The following is a 15,712-nucleotide window of genomic DNA, read 5'->3' as shown; positions in this document are numbered from 1 at the left end:
AGCGGTCCTGTATAGAAAGGAGAGGCAGTAGGTCTGGCGCCGTTAGGACAGGCGGTCCTGCAGATTTAAAGAAGGAGAATGTAGCACAGTTGCTATAATGCTTATAATGTGTATAAGAAGGTCTTTAGTGGATTTAGAGTGTGCATCCTTAAAGGCAGAGTTAAATTATTGTTCAGGAATTTATACTAAGTAGAATACCCGGTTGGGTAAGAAAAGTTATTTATAGCCTGTTGCTGTGATATTTAACCATGTTTGTAACGTTCAAGTGTCCTCACCTCCCATAAAGGGAAGCTCTGTTCAAGTATACTTATTGTTATTGCACTCAACAAATTGTATGTCTTTTTGCTAACCTGTATTGTTGTTTTCTTCCCAGTCCCGGAGTACTGGATTTAACCGGGGGGGAGTGCAGCGCCCCAGAGTCCTGGTCGTTGCAGTACTGTGGCTCCGCCACTAAGGGGAGCTATGGTACGTCTGATGGCACTGAAGGAGTTCATCTGATCAGGTATCACAGACACCAATACATTTCACAGCCGGGCCTCCAGGGGGAGCTAAGGGTTCTATTTACTAGGCCACTCTCCACACACTGGTAAAACTGGGGGTCAGGCAGGAAGTTAGACAGAAAGCTGACTGGATGGGAACCAGGCAACACCTTGTGGCAGAGGGTGTTGCGGGAGAAGATTCAGTAGGGTCCCTGTCAGGGGTGGGATCCTGACAGGGGCTTGGCAACTTGAGCGAACGTAACGGGACCGTGCCTGCACAGTATAGCGGCGGTGCCCAAGAAGGGACTGGAAGCGAGATAGATTGTGCTGAGTGAGAAACGAGATCAAAGCAAGAAGGAGAATACCAGTAGGGGTCGTGCTGTAAGACCGAGGCAACATCCTACTGAGGCGCAAACAACCGGTGGCCGGAACGCCGAAGGAAGTATTTCTACATACAGCTTCAGGCAATACTTCGAACCTACGGCAGGACAGTCAGTCTCAGGCGGGCTGTCTCACCTAAATCACCTATGCAGTCTTGGGGGCAACTTGTGGAGAGGGGCGACTCTAGGGTCCCGGAAGAGCTCCGAGCCTACCCGTCAAACGGGTGCCGTCCTAACCGTAACATCAGGGAGGGACGGAGGATTAGTAGAACATCATCTAATCGAGTTGTGAGGGAACTTAAGAAACAGACACAACAGTTGTGGGGACTTTCCGTAAGCACAGCAGGGAAGGACCACAACACATAGCGCTAGAAGGAAGGCACAGATTTCCACCTGTTAAGAGAACTCCGAAGGTGCCATTGGACCGGCCGGACTTGCGCAGCCTGGTTACCCGGACTCCAGACTGAGGACTCAGAGATCTTCAGTAAAGAGGTAAAGAGACTGCAACCTGGTGTCCTCGTTATTTACTGCACCGCACCACTACAGCCTCACCACCACCACCACTATCCACATATCTACCGCGGACTGTGCGCCCCTCGGCAGGGTCACGGACCGGGCCTAGCCACCGTGACAACCCCTGAGCAGAGACTCAGAGGCCCGGTACCGGGTACCCCTCGGCCCTGTGGCAGAGTGGGGGCACTCCAGCATACTCCTGGCTTTACTGCCCATTGCCAGGGAGGCAGAGATTTGCAAGGAGCCAGTGGTGACACTGCCGGTTTCGGAGAAATGGGGGAGCTGATAAGTTCCCTTGAAGTTGTTTTTCAGGTTGTGTGCAACATCAAATTACTTACAATGTAAACTCACAATTTGTGTAACTACCTGGGAAACTTAATGAACCAACTTTTGGGATCCACAATTGATATCTATCAGCACAAATCTAAACATACATGTGTGTCTGCTAAACCATGTCATACAATTGTGAATCCCCGGGGTTGGAGGACATATGTTCAGCTCAAGAATCACAAAAACATTTTTCATTCCAGCATGGAGAGGATATGATGGTCGAAAGAAATTCCAGGAACTAAGAATCAGAAGAAATAAGTCTGCTGTTGTTATTCAAGCAGGTAATACATAGTAGGCGATATCAGATATATGATAATACAAAGAAAACAGAATAGCTCAATGGAGAGCTAAAAAAAAGATCACACTGGAGGGCTGCAGATCGTATATAGTCAAATTTCCTAAATATATAGAAGTACATCCATAGAATAATGTCTACAGTGGGTTACTTACAGGTTGATTAGCAGTCATTAAATATAAATGTTAGTATAGACCACGTTTCACCCAGCTTCATCAGGGGACAGTATTTACTTACAGTTGTGGCCAAAAGTATTGACACCCCTGCAATTCTGTCAGATAATATTCAGTTTCTTCCTGAAAATGATTGCAAACACAAATTCTTTGTTATTATTATCATCATTTAATTTGTCTTAAATGAAAAAACACAAAAAGAATTGTCCTAAAGACAAATTGGATATAGTTCCACACCAAACATAAAAAAGGGGGTGGACAAAAGTATTGGCGCTGTTTGAAAAATCATGTGATGCTTCTCTAATTTGTGTAATTAACAGCCCCTGTAACTCACCTGTGGCACCTAACAGGTGTTGGCAATAACTAAATCACACTTGCAGCCAGTTGACCTGGATTAAAGTTGACTCAACCTCTGACCTGTGTCCTTGTGTGAACCACATTGAGCATGGAGAAAAGAAAAAAGACCAAAGAACTGTCTGAGGACTTGAGAAACCAAATTGTGAGGAAGCATGAGCAATCTCAAAGCTACAAGTCCATCTCCAAAAACCTGAATGTTCCTATGTCTACCGTGCGCAGTGTCATCAAGAAGTTTAAAGGCCATGGCACTGTGGCTAACCTCCCTAGATGTGGACGGAAAAGAAAAATTGACAAGAGATTTCAACGTAAGATTGTGCGGATGTTGGATAAAGAACCTCGACTAACATCCAAACAAGTTCAAGCTGCCCTGCAGTCCGAGGGTACAACAGTGTCAACCCGTACTATCCGTCGGCATCTGAATGAAAAGGACTGTATGGTAGGAGACCCAGGAAAACCCCACTTCTTACCCCGAGACATAAAAAAGCCAGGCTGGAGTTTGCCAAAACTTACTTGGAAAAGCCTAAAACGTTTTGGAAGAATGTTCTCTGTCAGATGAGACAAAAGTAGAGCTTTTTGGGCAAAGGCATCAACATAGAGTTTACAGGAGAAAAAAAGAGGCATTCAAAGAAAAGAACACGGTCCCTACAGTCAAACATGGCGGAGGTTCCCTGATGTTTTGGGGTTGCTTTGCTGCCTCTGGCACTGGACTGCTTGACCGTGTGCATGGCATTATGAAGTCTGAAAACTACCAACAAATTTTGCAGCATAATGTAGGGCCCAGTGTGAGAAAGCTGGGTCTCCCTCAGAGGTCATGGGTCTTCCAGCAGGACAATGACCCAAAACACACTTCAAAAAGCACTAGAAAATGGTTTGAGAGAAAGCACTGGAGACTTCTAAGGTGGCCAGCAATAAGTCCAGACCTGAATCCCATAGAACACCTGTGGAGAGATCTAAAAATGGCAGTTTGGAGAAGACACCCTTCAAATATCAGGGACCTGGAGCAGTTTGCCAAAGAAGAATGGTCTAAAATTCCAGCAGAGCATTGTAAGAAACTCATTGATGGTTACCGGAAGCGGTTGGTCGGAGTTATTTTTGCTAAAGGTTGTGCAACCAAGTATTAGGCTGAGGGTGCCAATACTTTTGTCTGGCCCATTTTTGGAGTTTTGTGTGAAATGATCAATGTTTTGCTTTTTGCTTCATTCCCTTTTGTGTTTTTTCATTTGAGACAAATTAAATGAAGATAATAATACCAAAGAATTTGTGTTTGCAATCATTTTCAGGAAGAAACTAGTATTAAGAAACTAGAGTATTATCTGACAGAATTGCAGGGGTGTCAATACTTTTGGCCACAACTGTATAACAGTGTGAAATAATTGAGAATTTTTTTACACCAAGTTTGATCAAGTTACACTTTTATTGAGCAGAAAATATGATAAACCTTTGGAAGGATTTTTTTTTGTAAACATACATTGACACTCATCACAAATTGTTGTGTTAAGATCTGGGAATTGTGCTGGTCATTCCACAAAAGGCACAAAAATTGTGTGCATCACTTTGTATATATGTTATTTCATGGATTTACAAAATTACTTATTTATTGTTTTGTGACTGGAGATTGGTAACTTGGAATTTCATTTGAGGATTGGATAAAGGTGAATGTGATTGTTTGTGTATATATATATATATATATATATATATATATATATATATATATATATATATATATATATATATATATATATATATATATATATATATATATATATATATATATATATATATATATATATATATATATATATACACACAGTTGTGCTCAAAAGTTTACATACCCCGGCAGAATTTTTACTTTTTTCAGAGAATATGAATGATAACACCAAAACTTTTTCTCCACTCACGGTTAGTGGCTGGGTGAAGCCATTTATTGTCAAACTACTGTGGTTTCTCTTTTTAAATCATAATCAACTGGTGGGCTCTCACTTGCTTGGATATGAGAGTGCAGCAGCCTTTTAGTGACCAGCTGATTGGCTGCAGGGCTCACGTGGCATAACAATGGGAAATGTGTATAGGGTATTTTTATTTTATAAAGGGAAATATAGTATTTAAGAAGGGGTTGTCTAGATACGGAGTGGACCTTTAGCACTTCGGGGACCCACCGACTCTTGCAACTGCAATTGTTACTCACCTAACAGCTCCTTCTTTGGTGGACTCAGCCCACCGGCCCATCAATGTATTACATGACTGGTCATTCATCATCATCAGAAATGTATGGCACACGGTCCTCTCCAGGAGTCAGTATTAATGAAAAAGTGAGACATAAGATTTTGGATAGTCTTCTGTTCTAGGAACGGAATTACATCCAGAAAGCATTATTTTACAAAGTGGAAAATTTGTAACACTTTTACATAAAATTTAGTAAGTCAAACACCTTTCATAATAATGGCTTGAATGGACAGATAGGATTCATCACGTGCACACTTCAGTGTATTTCGGTTGCATAGTTTCCTGTCGCAGGAGGAACATTCCCAGGAATATTTTACCCTGTGGATGACTTACTGAACAGAAGGCTTCATTTACATATTATCATTTATTGCCCTAAAACCAGAATGTTACTATGAGTTTTTCTTGTTAAGGAAATGGATTTATGTATATCGGAAACAGCACTCGAGTTTAGCCCACAGCAAAGCTCTGTAACTGACAGTATCTTAAAAGGCAATGAAATGCTATTGTTAGGTGGCTGTGGAGGGACGCTCATGTAAAACAGTGCATGATGTACACAGCGGGGATAGATGTATACCAACACTAGAGTCTAATAGGGATAAATAACCTCTAGTAAAGACAAAACTAAATACATCACACACTTACATCTCTGTCCTGTCGGCATACATCTCTGTCCTGTCCTGTAGGCATACATCTCTGTCCTGTCGGCACACATCTCTGTCCTGTCGGCACACATCTCTGTCCTGTCCTGTCATGTCGGCATGCATCTCTGTCCGGTCGGCATACATCTCTATCCTGTCCTGTCGGCATACATCTCTATCCTGTCCTGTCGGCATACATCTTTATCCTGTCCTGTCGGCATACATCTCTATCCTGTCCTGTCGGCACACATCTCTGTCCTGTCCTGTCGGCATGCATCTCTGTCCGGTCGGCATACATCTCTATCCTGTCCTGTCGGCATACATCTCTATCCTGTCCTGTCGGCATACATCTTTATCCTGTCCTGTCGGCATACATCTCTATCCTGTCCTGTCGGCATACATCTCTATCCTGTCCTGTCGGCACACATCTCTGTCCTGTCCTGTCGACATGCATCTCTGTCCAGTCGGCATACATCTCTATCCTGTCCTGACGGCATACATCTCTGTCTTGTCCTTTCGGCATACATCTCTATCCTGTCCTATCGGCATACATCTCTATTCTTTCCTGTCGGCATACATCCCTATCCTGTCTTGTCGGCATACATCTCTATCATGTCCTGTCGGCATACATCTCTATCCTGTCCTTTCGGCATACTTCTCTATCCTGTCCTATCGGCATACATCTCTATCCTTTCCTGTCGGCATACATCCCTATCCTGTCTTGTCGGCATACATCTCTATCATGTCCTGTCGGCATACATCTCTATCATGTCCTGTCGGCATACATCTTTACCCTGTCTGCATATATCTCTGTCCTGTCCTGTCTGCATACATCTCTGTCCTGTCCTGTCTGCATACATCTCTGTCCTGTCAGCATACATCTCCGTCTTATCGGCATACATCTCTATCATGTCTTGTTGGCATACATGTCTGTCCAGTCTGCATACATTTCTGTCCTGTCCTGTCAGCATACATCTCTATCCTGCCTTGTTGGCATATATGTCTGTCCTGTCCTGTCTGCATACATGTCTATCCTGCCCTGTTGGCATTCATCTCTTCCCTCTTACTCCTACCTCTACACCTGTTCCTGAGGGTCCATCAAACATGTTTCTTGTATTCCAAGAAGGTTTTAGGGAAGACCTTCTATCTGGTCAATTGGAAGGATTTTAGTTCTGAGACGAGATCTTGGGAGCCTGCCGACAACACTATTTATAAGCGGTTTCTTGGTTAATACGGCCTGAGGAAGAGGGAGCATAAGGTGGGGGGAGTACTGTAACAGCGGCAACTCGCACGATCAGTAAGCCCTACTCACTGCGTTCACCGCTCTGCTCCTCTCAGTCTATCGTCATCTCGCTGAGCTGTCTCTTGCAGCATTTCCAGCTCTGCTGCATCCTAATGCTGCTGGTGAGTTTGGCTATATTGAGGTGTGGTCATACTTTGCAGAACTTATCCACTTGTGTCCTGCAGACTTTGGTTTCCCTAGCCAATTCTTCGGCACCAAGGGTTTATTAGGCAGCTCCTCCCACCACTCCTTGTCTGAAGGACGGTTTCTAGTAAATAAATAATAATAATCTTTATTTTTATAAAGCGCTAACATATTCCGCAGCGCTTTACAGTTTGCACACATTATCATCGCTGTCCCCGATGGGGCTCACAATCTAAATTCCCTATCAGTATGTCGTAGTACCTTGTCTCTAGTTCCTATTTGTGCATGTTCGCTCTCTCTTCCTAGTTATTGACCTGGCTCGTTTGCAGTTTATCTCGATTTCTACGCTTCTGACCTTGGCTACATATATTGAACCTATTCTGCCTGCCCTGACCTCAGATTGTGTGACCAAGTCTTTGCCTTCCTCCGCCTGTACCTTGTACCCGTGCTTCTGGCTGTCCGGTCATTTGCTGCAGACTCGGGGACTGCCCTAGCGTGGTACCTGGTCACTATCTGTGACCAAGCCTATTCTCACCATCAGAGTCTCTAGCAAACACCAGGTAGTCACTTAGTTACGGCTCTCCAGGATAAGCCTGGCCCATGGCACAGTGTGCCCGCACCCACCAGTGTTACATAAGAAGAGGGGAGAAGTATTTGGAAGCACAGTGAGATTGGAAGCAAACACATTCACATCATGCAGCAGCTTAACTGTTTAACCTCTTTCCAGTGCTGGATACACAGCCACACCGCTCAGTTATCCTGTACAATATACAGATAAAGAAGAGTAAGAATCCATCACTCTCTGTGCACTGTACATAGGAGACATCATGGCAAATAGTCTCCACTCATTAGCTCAGAGAAACCTGAAAATTAGAGGAGAGTCTGCAGATGGGTGGGACTGATGAAAAATGCAGGATGCAATTCATATGTTTAGAAGCAATGTTAATCCTCTTGGATTTTTCTGAAAAGTTACCTAAAATGTCAGAAATGCTTTAAATCTTATTGAAGGGATTGTCTGGGACTTTTACATTGATGGCCTATCCTTAAGATAGGTCATCAATATCTGAGCTGTTGGGGCTGAAATTCGGACCACAGGGCTTCACATCTGCCCCCTATTGATTCGAACAGGGGGCAGATATGCAGTACCCAGCTGCAGCCACTGTAAGTTGATGAAGCTGTGCTGTGCAGCTCCTCAACTGAGCACCATGTAACAACTAACCGGCGGGTGTGCTTGGTGTTGCACCCCACCAATCAGATTATCGATGACCAATTCTAAAGCTAGGTGCAGACGACCATAGATTCTCTCATCCGAGAGAATCGAGCCAATTATGGAAATCTCACTGTGGTCAAACTCTGATCACAATGCGTTCCAACTCTCAGATGAGGAGAAGATGGTAAAAAAAGTCTCCACCTTTCTCATTCTGTAATTCCGTGGAAACTAGACTGCCCTCAAATGTCGTCAGATGTTTTACGCACACTCATTGACTTGCATGGCCGATTGTGATCCGAATATCGGATCAGGCTCGGCATGCTGTGATCATTTTTCCTTGGACTGGAAAAAAAATAAAATCGCAAAAGTGCACTGCCCCATAGAATAACATTGGCCCGAGTGCGATCCAATGTTTTGTCGGGTTACACTCGGACAGAAAATACGGTCATGTGCATGAGCCGTAAGGATAGGTCATCAATGCAAACGTCCTGGACAACCCCTATAATGAAAGTGAAATGAAATACATGACAGGTCTCCCTTTAAATGCATGACACCTTTCTTTTAGTCATGTAAAAAAAAAAAAACATTTCGTAAGTGCAAGAACTGTGCCAGGTCTAAAATAGACGTAAAATTAAAATTTTACATTACAACTCCAAAAGTATAAATTTTCAATCTCGGTGCAAATGACAATGAACGGGCTGACACCATGCACATCCAGGACCATTCATTTGGAGAATTTAGAAAACATTTGGCTTACATGTTTCTGCAGTCCCGCTCATATTGAAATTTGTTTCCCTTTCATCTCTTTCCCAGTAAAATCAGCAGTGGGGGCTTATCCTGTTAGCTTCCTTAGAACTTCCTTTTTAGAATTCCCAATCTATTGCTGCACATTCACATACCGGGAACAAGATGCCTTTTCATGCTGTCAACTTTTTTTTTTTTTATTTCATCTGAAATGTAAATTAATTCTTGCTAGTACGCCTTGACAGAGATCAAAGTGGGGGTATTAACCTTATTGGGCCTGATCTCCACCGGAATATGCTGCTGAGGCGGGGAGGTTAGTATAGGGGGGTCAATCTTAATTGTTATCTGTGGCATTTCTCCAAGCAGTGGTCCAACAAGAAGTCAGCATTTCAAAGCTTTTTTTTTTAGCATCATTATTATTATTTTTATAGTGATTTTTATCATTTTGGCAAACTGTGATGTAAAAAATAAATAAAAAGATTTTATTTCATTTGAAAGAGTCTAAGTCTGATTGTACAATATTCTGTAAGTGGTTTTGACAGCGATTGATCTTCGTCTGGTATAAAACAGGAAAGCAGCCCCCTGATGGAAATCTCTTAACTTAAGAGATTGTTCTTTTTTTTTTTTTTCTTTTCTGCGAAGTCTTTGGGGGTATGGGAATTTGCATTTTAAAAATAAACAGACGCCTTTCAAATACATGAGCTGGTGGTCGAGAGATCTCAGTGGGCTTATGTACTGCACAACCCATTGATCAAGTGGAGGAGACAAGAAAGGCTTGAAAAAAAATAATCTAGTTGAAGTTACATTCCCTATGGGTATGGAAATATACATATAAATTGTGATATCTCATGTGTGGGGCTGTCAGATGGAATTTCACTAGACAGGAGTTGACACTGGATGCAGCTCCGGAGCAATAGCATTTCCATAGAGAAAGCCCACCTACCCACCTGTGAAGCATCATCTACAGACAGTAGCATCATTCTTCTAGCGTTTTTTTTTCTTGGGGGATTAAAAGTTTGTTTATTAGACTTTATATGTTTGCACCAAATACTATAAGGCATTTGCACCTTTTTTTTACTCTAGATTTTTCAGTCCTTGTCCTATGGTTGCTCGACAATATGAGCAAGGACTTAATTATCCAGATGTTTCCGGGCAATTAATCATATGAAACTTTTCAAAATGTCTCAAAAGTTTTTGCGCAATTGTACACCAGTGCCCTAGTGAAGTACAAAATCTGCCCAATTTATGTTTGGGCAGCGGAAGGCTAACATGCAACATTTTAAAGCTTTCGAAAGAATTCTGCGACATTTTACTTTAGAAAGCCATAAATAAAACAGTGAAACAAAAAAAGCATATTTGCATTTGCCAAAATAATCAAACATTGTTCACCATTTTGTATGCATCCATCAGAGCAAAAAGAAAGGCAAGAAAAGTACATGTATTATTATTTTTTGTTTGTTTAGAGTACTGTAATTTTTTTTTTACTTATGCTTACAGTTAGGATAGGGTCACACCTCCATTTCTCCACATCTACATCTGAGAAAAACAGTCCGATTTTTCGGATCACAATTTGATCAGAGTTTGATCAAAGTGTCATAAGTTTTGCTCGGATACGAAAGTAAATTAAAAAGAGTTCGCCGTTCGGTCAGTTCATGAAAATCGGACTGCACTCAGGTATCACCCGAGTGTGGTCCGATATTTTTCACAGAACTTGCATTGCCGATTTTGATCTAACACTCGGATCAAAATCAGACATGTCTCCAATTTTTTTTATGTGGACCGCTCGGTCTGGGGGGGGGGAAAAAATAAAAAAATCGGACATATTCATAGCCCCATAGAATATCATAGGTATGAGTGCTATCCTAGAAAACCATGGATAGCACTCATCTGAAAAAAATCAGTTATATGAATGAGCCCTTATATGGACGACACTTACAAACTTGTATTTGTCACTTATCCATAAAATTTCCAGAAGTGTGACTTATTTATTAGGCTAGTTTCACACTAGCGTTTACCTGATCTGCGGCGGGCTGCGGACTTCCTCCGTGAAGCCCCGCCCCCCGCCGCACCTCCGCCGCTAGCTCCGCCTACTTCTGCATGCGGCCTGTGTACCTATATTTAACATTAGGTACGCAGGTCGTGCCGCAGTATGCGGATGGTGCCGCATGCGTCGTTTTGACGATGCGGCGACCATCATAGACGCAGCCAGGTAGCATTTTTGTTTCATCTGTGAGGCGATCACAGGCGATCAACAAGCTTAGTCCTGCAAAAATTCTAACTCCTTCTAACCTGCCTCTAAAAGTCGAAGCCCGAGTCACTCTACACTGACCATAGATATCTATGGAGTCACAAGGAGGAGTGCTGCAGATAATGGTATTACTGGGAACTGGAGCATCGCGAAGAGCAGGAAGGCTGCAGATGCCGCCGGAAATATACCTTTTTTACAGGTATATGGTGCCCAGTCCCTGGAGGGTAGCCTCCTATCCTCCACTCTGGGTACCAACCGCACATGATCCACTTACTTCCCGCATGGTGGGCATAGCCACATGCGGAAAGTAAGCGGATCAATGCATTCCTATGTGTGCGGAATCGCCGCGATTCCGCACAAAGAATGGATATTCTGCGTTTTTTTCCGGAATGCGATTCCGCTGCGGAAAAAAACGCAGCATGTGCACAAAAAATGCGGAATGCATTCTAATAATAGGATGCTTAATATAAGCATTTTTTAGTGGTTTTATCACATTTTTATAGCGGAAAACCGCCAAAAACCCTGAACGTGTGCACACAGCCTTAATGTAATTGTAATTGTTATATATTGCTAAAATAAGGGAGATGCTCTTTATTGTTTTGTGGGGGAGGGGAGTGACAGCCATAAATGTATGGTTTAGAACTACAGTTGTCACCCACCCAGTCGTCTAAACAATACACCCGCAGTTTACAGTACAGCATGAATTTTATAAAGACATTGCAGAACACTTTCATTCTCTCTTCCACCCTCTGATTCTAATTTCCTATGAAGACCATCAATGAGTTCCAAACCACTTGCTTTTTATAGCACGATAATCTACAACATTGTATACATCTGCCGATATGATGAAGCAATGTGTGTAACCAGGTCATTGTGTAATATTTAATGCTCCGCACTTCAATTTTAGAGAACATTATAATTATTTTCAAACTGCGGAGATTAGCTTTATCATAGCCAGACTTCACTCTGCAGGAAATATTGTGTGTAATATACTGTATGCTGCGCTATTCAGAAAATAATCAGAAAATGAGCTATTCAGAAAAATAATCCTTCTCAGCCTGTCCAAAATTATGTATCGAGTGCTCGAATTAAAGAGTATTTTACTAATTTCTTCATTTAATATAAACTTAGTTCTGATATGATATGTGCCTGCAATAAATAATTGTTAAATCTGATCACCCCTATGACTCTGCTAATGTAATGTGTTACGCCACAGGTATATTATTTAAGAAAACAATGATCGGAAATGATTGTTCTGACATTTATGTTCTAAAATACTATTGATACGGTTGCGCTCAAAAGTTTACAGAAGAACAAAGTGAAGGTTCTGGAGTGGCCATCTCAGTCTCCTGACATCAATATCATTGAGGCACTCTGGGGAGATCTCAAGCGCGCAGTTCATGCTAGACAGCCCAGGAATTTACAGGAACTGGAGGCTTTTTGCCAAGAAGAGTGGGCAGCTTTACCATCCGAGAAAATAAAGAACCTCATCCACAACTACCACTAAGACTTCAAGCTGTCATTAACCCCTTCCCGACATCGGACGTACTATACCGTCCGATGTCGGGTCCCCTGCTTTGATGTGCGCTCCGGCGGTGAGCGCACATCAAAGTGGCGACATGTCAGCTGTTTTTTACAGCTGACATGTGCCCGCAATAGCGGCGGGTGAAATCGCGATCACCCGCCGCTATTAACTAGTTAAATGCCGCTGTCAAACGCAGACAGCGGCATTCAACTACCGCATCCGGCCGGGCGGCCGGAAATGAGCGCATCGCCGACCCCCGTCACATGATCGGAGGTCGGCGATGCTTGTATATTGTAGCCATAGAGGTCCTTGAGACCTCTATGGTTACTGATCGCCGGTGGCTGTGAGCGCCCCCCTGTGGTCGGCGCTCACAGCACACCTGCAATTCTGCTATATAGCAGCGATCTTATGATCGCTGTTATGTAGCAGAGCCGATCGGGCTGTGCCTGCTTCTAGCCTCCCATGGAGGCTATAGAAGCATGGCAAAAGTAAAAAAAAAAGTTAAAAAAAATGTGAAAAAAATAAAAAATATATAAAAGTTTAAATCACCCCCCTTTCGCCCCAATCAAAATAAATCAATAAAAAAAAAATCAAATCTACACATATTTGGTATCACCGCGTTCAGAATCGCCCGATCTATCAATAAAAAAAGAAGCATTTACCTGATCGCAAAACGGCGTAACGAGAAAAAAATCGAAACGCCAGAATTACGTTTTTTTGGTCGCCGTGACATTGCATTAAAATGCAATAAAGGGCGAACAAAAGAACGTATCTGCACCAAAATGCTATTATTAAAAACGCCAGCTCAGCACGCAAAAAATAAGCCCTCACCCGACCCCAGATCACGAAAAATGGAGACGCTATGGGTATCGGAAAATGGCGCAATTTTATTTATTTTTTTTTTTGCAAAGTTTGGAATTTTTTTTCACCACTTAGGTAAAACATAACCTAGTCATGTTAGGTGTTTATGAACTCGTACTGACCTGGAGAATCATAATGGCAGGTCAGTTTTAGCATTTAGTGAGCCTAGCAAAAAAAACAAACAAAAAACAAGTGTGGGATTGCACTTTTTTTGCAATTTCACCGCACTTGGAATTTTTTTCCCGTTTTCTAGTACACGCCATGGTAAAACCAATGGTGTCATTCAAAAGTACAACTCGTCCCGCAAAAAATAAGCCCTCACATGGCCAAATTGACGGAAAAATAAAAAAGTTATGACTCTGGGAAGGAGGGGAGTGAAAAACGAAAACGGAAAAACAAAAAATCCCACGGTCATGAAGGGGTTAATGTTAGAGGGTGCAATACACGGTATTAAGTAATGGGGTGTGTGAACTTTTGATCAGGGTCATTTGGATGTTTTGGATTGACATGATTTAAAAAGATAAAACACAGTAGTTTGACAATATATGGCTACTCCCAACCACTAACCATGAGTGGAGAAAACGTTTTGGTGTCTCTCATCATTCATATTCTCTGAAAAAAGGCCAAGAAAGCAAAAAATTTGCTTGGGTATGTAAACTTATGAGCATAACTGTAGTTTCCAGCGGTAAACTTGGAGCTGTTTATGGGGGGCAGGGTGCTTTCTCTTGGCACTTTTGGCAGCCGCTGTACATAGGGCACTTTCGCTACTTTTCGATGGTATTGTTAACAATAGACCATGGATATGGGGGTATTATTTGGCTGGCAATGTTGTATTGAGGATCTCTGTGTTTTTTATTAATGTGGAGGTCACCCCTGATTGGTTCTGTGCATGAAAATTCTGTCTGGAAGACATTGTTGTTGTTCCTCTCCGACGGGATTGCGAAAGCTGCAGCCAATGATTGGCTGCAGTGGTCATGTGGAATTGTTTATATCAAGAGACTGTCAGGGAGCACAGGGCTGAGAGCGGAGCAGCAGCGCCAGTCCAGACGGCAAGTACAGATTATTTTTAATCTATGTAGCACCCACGTTCCATTAATATGGGGACATCCACAACTGGATTTATCTCTTCACCAGAGAAAGTCACATAGATAGGAGCATACCTTCACACCTATTCTCATTTGAATGGGACCTCTGAAGGGGCATCAGAGAACCACCGTTTTGGGTCTTTTTATTAAGAGGTGGGGATTCTATAGGTGCACAGTGTACAAATGACCTACATAAATAACTACCAGGAGTGTAAACTAGAAAATATCAGGCCCCACGGTGGGGGAGGTCCAAGGCCATGCTTGGAACTCTTCCAGAAAATCTGGGATGCTCTTGGAATAAAGGTTGACATCCTGGTCTCCCAAAAGATTCAGCAAATCCTCTGGATCCAGACAAACCTTTCTGAAACCTCAAAGATGCAAGATATTCCAGGAGTAAAATGTTACAAAGGATAAGGAGAAGCAAGGACAAGCTTGGAGAGGTAGAAAATGGACTTGGTCTCATTAAAGGGTGAAGTTATGATTAATTTTAGATGGCTGCTTGCTTTATCCACTACAAATGGACAAGTTCACCAGATGAAGTCAATCAAAAGTTGGCAAGTTGACCGTTCTTATGTGCATTGGTGTGCACGCAGTCTGCATCTCTAAACGGATTATGAAATGACTGTCAAGCTGCAATCATGTAGCAAATCGGATGTTGTTTAATACTGCAAGTCAGTCAGTGTAATCCTACCTTAAAGGGGTTGTCCAGGTTTGGAACAAAAGTCTGCAGCCACTCCCAGCGCTGTCTGGATTGTCCGGTGCCGATGCTCGGAGTAGGCGATCATGCGATATGCATATTCCCGGCCACATTCCGACTAGACGTGGTAGGAAAGCCAGGAAGGCTGGGAGGTAAATTCAAGCAGTACAGGCCCTGATTAGATGCACCTGGATAGCTGTGACTAGAACCAGGTCATGTGTTCACTGTTGTCAGTCAGCTGGATGAGCTGAGCAGAGTGGATTGTGTTGGAGCAGAATCTCTCTGAGAAACGATTGCACAGTCCTGCAAGTATCACTGATTCCTATAGCTGTTCTGTGTGACCGAACTGGTCCTAGCTCAGCCGAGAAGCCAGGGTCTGTATTGTTTAGTTAGTGCCAGGACAAGACTAGGGATTTCATGTTTATGGTTTTGTTTTCGGCGCTGTTCAACCTGTGGTAATAAATACTTTTCTGTGTGTAATATAAAAAAATCCTGTGTTCCAAGGGGCTACCGGAGAGAGTGAACCCC

At 42.7% G+C, this 15,712-nt stretch overlaps 1 protein-coding gene across 2 annotated transcripts in view; it reads left to right on the top strand.

Moving 5' to 3' along the window:
* The window catches only part of MYO3B (myosin IIIB), a 334,653-nt gene that overhangs the window by 256,242 nt on the left and 62,699 nt on the right, over positions 1-15,712 (top strand). For both annotated transcript variants that reach the window (XM_077272741.1, XM_077272742.1), the window contains one exon: positions 1,903-1,983. In XM_077272741.1, coding sequence (XP_077128856.1) covers positions 1,903-1,983 — 81 coding nt within the window. The remainder of the gene's footprint in view (positions 1-1,902; positions 1,984-15,712) is intronic.

This window comes from Ranitomeya variabilis, chromosome 7 (genome assembly GCF_051348905.1).
Source record: "Ranitomeya variabilis isolate aRanVar5 chromosome 7, aRanVar5.hap1, whole genome shotgun sequence".
Classification (NCBI taxonomy): domain Eukaryota; kingdom Metazoa; phylum Chordata; class Amphibia; order Anura; family Dendrobatidae; genus Ranitomeya; species Ranitomeya variabilis.
This window is presented reverse-complemented; position numbering and strand designations above follow the sequence as displayed.